The sequence below is a fragment of the Lutra lutra genome, chromosome 13 (genome assembly GCF_902655055.1).
Source record: "Lutra lutra chromosome 13, mLutLut1.2, whole genome shotgun sequence".
NCBI classification, from domain to species: Eukaryota; Metazoa; Chordata; class Mammalia; order Carnivora; family Mustelidae; genus Lutra; species Lutra lutra.
This window is the reverse complement of record NC_062290.1, coordinates 41,215,493-41,224,964: the sequence shown is the minus strand read 5'-3', so window position 1 is coordinate 41,224,964 and position 9,472 is coordinate 41,215,493. Positions and strand designations below refer to the sequence as shown.

The 9,472-nt window shown below is 47.0% G+C and overlaps 1 protein-coding gene across 7 annotated transcripts in view; it reads left to right on the top strand.

Moving 5' to 3' along the window:
- The first annotated feature begins 2,397 nt into the window (after positions 1-2,397).
- The window catches only part of NFIB (nuclear factor I B), a 233,567-nt gene continuing 226,492 nt past the window's right edge, over positions 2,398-9,472 (top strand). For 6 of the 7 annotated variants that reach the window (XM_047701113.1, XM_047701112.1, XM_047701111.1 and 3 more), the window contains exon 1: positions 2,402-3,470. In XM_047701113.1, coding sequence (XP_047557069.1) covers positions 3,441-3,470 — 30 coding nt within the window. In that variant the 5' untranslated portion in view covers positions 2,402-3,440. Of the gene's footprint in view, positions 3,471-9,472 lie in introns of all 7 variants that reach the window. The other variant, XM_047701107.1, reaches the window with a different exon arrangement.

Here is a 9,472-nt window from a genome sequence, read left to right as displayed (position 1 = left end):
TCCGGATTTTTAAAGAGACCCGAAATAATGGCTTCTGTAAGAGTCCAGGCATTCAAAGAGGTGTGTTCAAGGACATGAGTGCATTCGTGCCAAGGGGAATGTCTTTTATGGTAAATTAACTCCAGTTAAATTGAATATTTGTTCAAAGGGAAACTCCAGTAGTTAAAGCTGGTATTATCAGTAGCACTTCCCCGCCCCCTCCCCTCAGACTTCGCTACAAGGGTGAGAAGCGGGAGGCAGCATAATGTGCAATACAAAAGTGATGCTTTGGGGGTTTTATTTTTAATCTGAGATTGCCTAAAAATTTCTGAGAGAGAAATGAGTATTTATTTGGATTAATCCCGACTGTCACCTCCCTCCTTTCATCTATAAAGACTGCCAACTTTATCCTGGCTTTTCAAAAAGAAGAAATGACCCACACAAAGGAAATTAACGTTGTCAGAACGCTGACTAGAGGATTTGCCTGGGGTGGGGTGGGGGGAGCAGGGAGGCTCCTCCTAGTGGTGTGTGCCCTGAAGGGTTAACTCGGGGGAGTTCTCGAAATTTCCCCGACTTTACCTGTCTTCCCAGACCCACCGCTCCCCCTCTCTCAGGCCTCCTCAGTTCCCCACCCCCCAGCGCCTTTCTTCTTTGGGCTCTGGGTTTACGGGGGCTGCAGCTGGTAGACTTGGCAAGCTGGCCTCATTAAGAGCGCTCTTTGAAAACGGACTGTGTTTGAGCATTTCCCTAATGAGGACAGGACGGGGTTAAAAAGTGACCATTTCATGGTTGACTTGAACCTGCCTACTTTTCTTGATGTGTCGTTGTGAAATGCTTGATGTGGATAACTCCCACTTGGTGAAGGAAAAAGTCACTGGTTCCTTCAGGTCCGCTGGGGGGACGGGAAGGGGGAGACGGTGGGCAGAAGCCGGAGAGCGAGAGAAAGGAGAAAGTTGAGGAAGAAAACCGGGAGGAAGAGAAGAATCAGAGAGCCCCGCCAGACCCCAACAGCACCGTTGGGAGCTAGGGCGGCCCCGCCCTGGCGCTGGGGCAGTCGAGTCCCCTTCTCGGTCCCGACCGCCCCGGCAGCCCCTAGCTAGGTAGACGCGGAGCCCCTGGCACTCACTTTTCCTCTCTCCATTGTCTGAACAGCCTTTGCTTCCACCTCTTCCCCACCCACCCCTTGCCGAAAACCGGAATTTGGGGGGCGGGGAGAGAGAGAGAGAGAGAGTGTGTGGGTGTGTGTGTGTGTAAGTGTGCGCGCGCGCACGAGTACAGAAAGAGTGCAAGGCAAATCGCCTCCCTCCAAATACCCGAAATCAAGTTCATTCACTCGGGACCCCGCGGCTCGCGGCCGGGGTGGGGGCGGGGCCCTCCGCGCGGGAGCGAGGCAGGCGCGGCCGCCTCGGCAGGGCTGTAGCGGCACACGCACCCCGCTCGCGCGCGCGCCCGTCTTCCCCGCAGCTTCGGGCGCGCCGCCGCCCCGCCCTGCCTGCACCCCGGCGGGGAGGGAGCCGCTTTCCGCCGGCGCCCCGGGCCCCGGGGGGTGGGGATTGGGAGCGAGCCAGCGGGGCCGCAGGAGGCGGAGAACGGAGCGGGCAGCGGGAGGAGGCGGAGAAGGAGGAGAAGGAGGAGGGAGTAGGAGGCGGCGGCGGCAGCTCTGCCCGATCCTCCCGCTCCGAGCGAGGCCACGTGCAAGGGGCACCCCCAGGAGGGCGGCAAACCGCGGCGAAGCGCAGCGCGCCGCTTCTGCGGAGCTGCCCCGGGGCGCGGGCCCGCGCTGGGGAGACCCCGGAGGACCCCGCCCCCCGCCCCCGTCCGCGCCGGCGCTCCCCAACTACTTGAGCCGAAGTTCGCTCAGGCCCCCGCCTCCTCGGCCTGCCCCTCCTCCCTTCAGCCCGCGGGCTTGGCAGACCGCGCCCGCCCCGGGTGCGAGAGTCGGCGCCCCAGCTTGGGCCCCGGGGCGGCCTGGGTGTGAGGGAATTTTCCATTCGTTCCTTTCTCGGGTCCAGACCGGCTCAGTGCTTCTCCCACTCGGATGTTCCCGCGGCTTAAAGAGTCCGCAGCGAGCACAGAAATACCTCTGACAGGGCGGGTTTTCGGGGGTGTGTATGTGTGTGTGGTGGTGTGGGGAGACTGCAGGACTTGCCCAAAGGGCGGAAAGAAGATCTAGTTTGGAAAAAAAAAAAAAAAGTCATGGTTCTGTGGCACCGATATGAGACCTTTAACAAATGAGAGGGAGAGAGAGAGAGAAGAGAAAGAGAAGCAAGAGGAGGAGGAGGAAGGTGGGGGGCGGGGGGTGTGGAGAGGCTGGTGCAAAAGGAATGCGCGTTTGCAGGAGGAGGAGTAAAGCGATGATTGTGTAATTAAATAATAAAACAATCCTTAAGTCTGATTTGGAGAGAGCTCGAGCGGGGTCCAGAGGGTGGAACCGGTGAAATTTTCAACTTCCAAGTTTTGCAACGAAAGAAAGCGAGAGAGGGAGGGGAAAAAAGAGCCCAGAGCAGAAAAGAGCGGAGTTTGGAGCCGAGCGGGAGAGCGGGATTTATCGTTTGGGATTTTTCAGGAGCTCGTTCCGATCCCCCTGGGCTCTGGGCAGCGGCGGCAGCAGCAGCAGCCTCCTCGCTCGGCCGGGTCAGACGCGGGGCGAGGCGGGCGGGCGGGCGGCCGGGCGTGGAAGAGCCGGCGCGGGCGGCGGTGGCTGCAGCCGGGGACCGCGCCGCGAGCCTCTTCCGCCCGGGAGACCTGCGCCCGAGCCCCCTCCCTCACCCCGGCCTCTCCCTTCTCCCCCACCCACCCCGCCCCCACCCGGCCCTCTCCCGCGCGCGCCCCGCCACCCGCGCGCACTCGCTCACGCTCCCCCTCGCGCACACACATGGTCGGCTCGCGGCAAAGTTTCGCCTGCGATCGCCACTCCGGAATCCTGCCGCAGTGCTCGGGGCTGTAACCTTGAACTTTCCCAGCGCGGTGACACATTCTCCTCGCTCTCCCTCCCGCGCTCTCTCCTGCGCCCCCCTCCCCGCCTTTTTTAAAAAAGCATTTCACCACCAACCACTACCCCAATCCAACCCACCCCGAACCTTCGCGCACCCCCTAGCCCCCAACAACAACAACAACTGCAAAACAGAAAATAAATCCCCAAACCCAGGCGAAAAGCAGCCAACACCGGCGGCGGCGGCGGCGGCGGCCTCGGCGAGCAGGGCCAGCGCGCTCGGACTGCAAGAGGGTTAAAAGTGTAGATTGGATTTCACCCCGGGAAATCTAGCACGCCGAGTGAACTTGAATCTTTGGCTATTTAAGGAGGACTGGGTTTGTTGTGAAGTTGCGGTGATCCAGCGCAGAGCCCCGTCCTGATTGATCGCATCGCGGGGCTCAGATGACTGTAAAATGAATAGATGAAATTCTTGCTTCTCGAAGATTTTCTTGGGCATCTCCGGGAAAGTGCGTTTTAAGGCGAAGTCATGATGTATTCTCCCATCTGTCTCACTCAGGTACATGTCTCGGTCGCTCTCTCGAGCTTTCTCTCTAGTCCGAAATGCCTTTGTTTTGTTTTGTTGCTCGCGTCTGCGGACAATTAACGGCTTTAGTTAACCTCCGCACACCCCTGTCCCTCGCAGAAGTGGCCCGGAGTTGCGGCGGGATTTGCAGGGCGGCGTGGGAGCCGGCGCGCGGCCGCTCGCCCGAGGCCACCCCGCGCGCCCGGCCCCGCGCCCTGGGCATGGGGAGCGGGCGCCCGCGCGCTGCCAGGGCGGCGGGCCGGGCGAGGCCGCCGGGGGTGGGCAGGGCCCCGGGCCGTGATCGCTAGTCTCTGCGCGGCCCCCCGAGTGCCTGCTGCTGTGCGGCGCCCCTGCCCAGGGTGCCTGTCGCCCCTGTCGGTCGCTGAGGCTCTGAGACCCACTCCGGCTTTAGAGGAGCTTTTACGGGGGGACTGAGCCCTAATAAACAGCCAGTGAACTTGGGCGAGGGGTCTCTAGCAGGAGTCCTTGTGGGCGCCTCTGGACTCCGCTGCAGGCAGTGGGCGGGCGACGAAGCAAGTCGGAGGTTGTGGTCGGGAGACCCATTCCTTTGCTTAATTTGGGGATCTGAAACTCTGGTCCATCGTGATCTGCACTTTGAGGTTTCCAGTGACCACACCACAAAGGCAGTCTTTACGTTGACTCGAGTTAGTTGGTCGTGGTGAAAGTTAAAGACTTCAGAACATGTTCATTTTGTGGAGACCTGTTCATTTGACAATATTTGGGCGTAGCTCGGAAGGCAGAAAGTAATGCTGGAAAAGTAAGGTTATTTTTGAAAAATTCACTTTGAAAATTGTCCTAAGACTTTAGGAACAACGTTATGAAATAAAACACTAGCTTGGTGCATTTTTAAGAGCACAATTTATATAATTTTAAACCAGACGGTCGAATGCAAAACTGGTGAGACCGAACGGACTTACCTGGGGGCAGTTTTCATCGCTGCCCAGCTAACTAACCAACTGGCGAACTAATTAAATATCTTAGCCCAGAGTTGTTATTTGAAGCATTATTTTAAACCTCGAAAAGTGTGGGACTGTTGACTTCAGCTTTGAGGGGGAAGTGTCACCATTGATAATTGATAACCATTTTCTTGGACGTTGGCGTAGAAAACTACAGTTAAAGAAGTGTCGCCAGGTCTTAGGTGTGTTACGATTTTTTAAAAATCCAATATCACGATGATGCATTTTTATAATGGACAAATGATTAAGATTTCAATTGTATGACAATTAGAAGCCATTGTGATTGGAAAGGACCGAGGCATTCATAAATTGTGAATGAAGATGAAAACAATGATAAGGCTTATTCAGTGATTGGATACAGTCCTGTAGCTTTTTGGCTGACACATTTTTTATTGTTTATATTTTGTTTGGCATCTGTGTATGATTAACTTAGATATGGCTATTTTCAGCAAGTAACGTGCACTTTAATTTAACAAAACTGGAAAAATGAGTTGCTGAGTTATTTGTATTTTAAAAGCTATGTATAATGGCCAATAAATATGATGATGAAATTGTTTCAGGTATAAGGGATTGCCTTTAGTTGTAAAAGTTACCTTTCATATTACCTATCAGCAGGATTTTTTTTTTCTTTCTGGTAAGCCATGTTCATTTGGTATTATTTTTACATTATTGAAGCACAGTTCAAATAAAACAAATTGAGGCAAGATTTTTCACTTACAAAGTAACTGCATGACTTATTCTCACCTGTAAAGGATTGCTTTTCTATATTAATTTGTATTTCTAGCATCAGCTGCTCAGAAACCTTGCTAGCGATTACACTGCATTTTTTATTTCCTCTAAATATGCATTGTAAAGTCACTAGCTTTATCTTAATTTCAATAAGTTGGAGATAACATTGTAGCATCGTGACATATGGAATATTAGGAGCATATACAGCACAATCATTCAGCTATCACATTAGTATTCAAGAACACATACTTACCAACACTAATTCATGATGACTAACATTCTCTCTTGTTTTAATAATGTAAATTTAGGTTGACGTATTAAAACTGTTTTGGGGATTTCAGGCCTATACTCCAGAAGGAACTGTAGCTTTCCAATTCTCTTTTAATATCTCTGTGACTGTATAGGTAATGTAAGGTGTTGCAAAAGTAAGAGCACATGAATAGTGTTACTTTTATATCAGACCAGTAGTTTAGCTTTGTATTATAAAAGTCTATTAGCTATGGCAAAATGTTTTTTAGGATATGTAAATACAGAATAGAGAAACATTCTTAATTGGCAGAAAACTTTACAAAGTGTCTCAGTTGTTGCAATAAAGTATCTAGGTTTTAGAAAGAATTTTAATTTCAAAAGGAACTACAGCTTAAGTTGTTAATATTTAGCAAAATGTTATGTAAAAGCATCAGGATACCCCTATAAATCAGTACATATACCTCAGTACAAATCAGGTATAAAAGGAAAAATAAGAACCATCATATATGATTTAATATTTTGCTTTTTCTAAAAATAATGTAAACCCTTAATAAAACCTTTACTTGGCATGATTGCATTGAATTATTAAAATTTCAAGTTCTTCATGGAACATATTTTAAATGGTTTATTATTGTAGCAGTGTCCCAAGAATATCTAGTATTTACTCTTACACCTCTATATTGATCTAATTTTCTGTTTTCCTTTCATGAAAACCATTGTTTCTATAAAGAAAAATAAATATTTCTGGTGGAATTAAGATTGTTTACTTTTATATTTGATATTCGTAACTTGGCTGTTTTATCAATTTAGTTCAACTAAAGGAAGTTTTAAAAGAGAAATGTCAATGAATTTCAATAAAAATTCTAAAAGAGTGAGGTGGCACATTGCCTTAGTATAGAGCCATTAGATCTTAGGTTACTTATATGCTTAGCTTAAAAAAAAAAAAAGCTTTCATAATGGTTTAAAGTGTTATTGTGATAACCTATTAATTAGGACATCTGAATACCTTAATCACTTCTTTTTTGGATGAAGACAGTTACTATGCTTCATATTCATGTCACTCAAAATTACTAAAAATATATTGCAACTTAGTGCTAGAAAACAGTCACACTTGAGAGGTGACATTTTAGGCTTGTTAGTACAGAAGTATATGTTACTTATAACAAACCTGTACTTATCATCATTTTTTGGGAGGTTATGTCTCCTTGTCAAGTGTTTCGCTTGAAAGGAATCCACAGAATATTAAAGCCCTGAAACATATTTATAAGGCAACTCTGTGGACTGAAAAAGTTTGCTATTTCTATTTGTCAATAAGGAAAAAAAAAGTATGTTTTAAAACATTATTTGGCAACATTGGCAACAAACTCAAGGCAACCTTAAAAAAAACCCCACATTGTTTTGTGTGCATTTGCTAAGAAATTCCAAATTCACTTCTCAAATTTGCATTTTGATTGTTTAAAATAACTTACTAAAATTTTGGGATTTATTACATGACAGATGATTTGGAACTCAAACAAATTTAATCAAAAGTATGTTTGATGTCTTAATAAGAAAATGAAATGTCACTGAACATAGTACTTAAGGATGTAAGCACTTAAGAGTTACCGCACCGCTTAATATCTGTTGCAATAATACAGCATTTTAAAAAGCATGGCAACGGTAAAACTCCCCCCTCCTATCCCCATGTATTCTTTACATTCTCAACTCCTTAGCTGATGAGTATGTATGTATGTTTTTTAATCGTATCAATAAATTGTAGTAAAAGTCGGATTATAGGAAGTGAGTTCCCAAAGCATGTTTAAGTCCACACTTCCTTCAACAGGGCTTCCTTTGCATTATTTCTAAGGGGGATAAACAAAGTTTTTGTAGTTACAGTGAAAGCTGAAAGCATGGCATCAGAAAGTATATGGAGATAGGGAGGTCTTATCATGGGGCTGTGGTTGCTGTGAGCAGGGCTGCCTTCCCACACAAAGAACAGATTGTGGTTTAACTCTTTCCATGGCCTAGTTTAATGTGCTCACATAGTAACCGAATTGTTCAAATCTCTGCTGGAAACTACTGATCGGTTTAATGATTTCCTCTATGGCATTTGGTTATGCCTCATGCTGTGATGTAATCATCTGCATTCTGTATTGTTATGAAATTTTGATTTATACTCATTCTGCCGGAGGAACGTTTTTACAGCAATATGTTAAAACACTTGATAACTGCATTATTGATTGGATGGGACGTGCACCTTTTCCGGGTGTGATACACATAACGTGAACACACTGCAGTCTTTAGCACCGAAAACTCGAATTTCATCTTAAAAATGGATTCAAACCCATTGGGGATTTTCTTTGGCCCCCTTCTTTGTTCCAGTGTCATTAGTTGCACTTTCTTCATCTTTACCCTCATGGCATTCATCAGACTGCTGGTTAGGTAGAATTTATTTTTCGTAATTCAGGGTGACTGAATTCTTGTAATTCAGCCCTCTTCCACTGCCCTAGTGTGTCAATTCTAAGTTGGGATCCGATAAGTTAGTGAAAGTTATTTTCCTGGTTGGGGTGACAGTACAGTCAGGGCGTTCAGAAAAGTGGCTGCAGTGGGAAGTTCTTATTTGCTTCGGATCTTGGTTTATTGCTCCCGTACAGTATGCCTGCCCAGGATGTTAGCTCTTTCTCTGAGCAGTAATAGGGCCTCAGCTTATGAGACAGGATTTACCTATGGCAGGAAGTAATGAAACACGAACTGCTTTGGGAAGTAACTTGGAATATCTATAGGTGAAGGTAATCTGCCATTCCACCCTGCCCCCCGCCCTTAAAAAAAGGCTTAGATGGAACAGGCTGGGAAAATGCAGGAGCCTAAGGTAAACCACTTTATTCAAAAGATAGGATACTGTAGAGTCGATGCACGTGCAGACTCATAAGCCGTGCATACGTGCACCCACACTCTGGCCGAAGAATTCACACACGTAGCAAATGAATTGTATTGATTCCACAAAAGCAGTAAGTGACCAGCGGTGCACTCCTGGTGTCCCCCTGCCACCGCACGCAGAGACACAAAGCATGTAAAGTTGGTGCCAAGTTGCCATTTCTCATTGTTCACCTCAGATTGATTTTTAAGGGGTTTAGAATAATTGCCGTACTCATGTGATCAGTTAACAAATTAACGGACTCCGTGGGGCTTCGGATTCTCTAGGAAAGCTGCCTGAAGAACCTTCACATAATTTTTGTTTTCAACTTTGGAAACTTCTATTGAAAAATGAAAAGAGTGTGTCGGTGTGTCCGGGAGAGAATAAGAGAGTGTGAGAGTGAGTGTGTGTGTGTGTGTGTGTGTATGTATGTGTGTGCTCGCGTGTGCCTTGGAGGCTGGTGTTGGTGAGGCAGGGAGAGAATGCACGGCTCAAAGTATGGAAACCTTCTGTTCAGGACACTGATACGGCGAGCTGTGTCCTTTGCCCACTTTCCCTCACTGTATACCGGTTTCTCTAGTTACCACTCTTGGAATGGTGCTGTTTCAGTGTTGGAATGTTGGACGTTTGATAAGAAAATGGATCAAGTTTAATGGCGCATGCTCTTTGTGCCACCAGCAGCCTCTTGCTGAGAGCATGCTCCAAAAGCGGGAACTGTGTGGCATTACACTGAGCATCTATATGCTTTGTGTTTCTGTGCCACAGAGAAGAGAAATGAACTGTGGCATCGCTCCTGCCTTCTGAACAGCTCTGCTCCGATTAAAAAAAAAAAAAAAAATCTCACTGTGTTCTTTGTAAAATGGTACTGCTTCGTGTTAGTTGGTCAATCAAATATTTAAATATTAAATTGGGTGCCAGGCACCTTGGTTACTTACATTTTAGAGAATGTAGGATGCATGGTGGGAATGAGGGGGATGGGGCCAGAGTGGAAATACAAATATAAATCTTATTTTCTTTTTAGGAGGCACGATCAACCTGTAAATTTTGGTGGAAAAGGGACTGCTTGGCGGACTTTGTTTTCTTCTTTTCCTGCTGTTTTGATAATTTTAAATAAGAAAGGAATGTGATTTTTATGCATAACTTTTTGG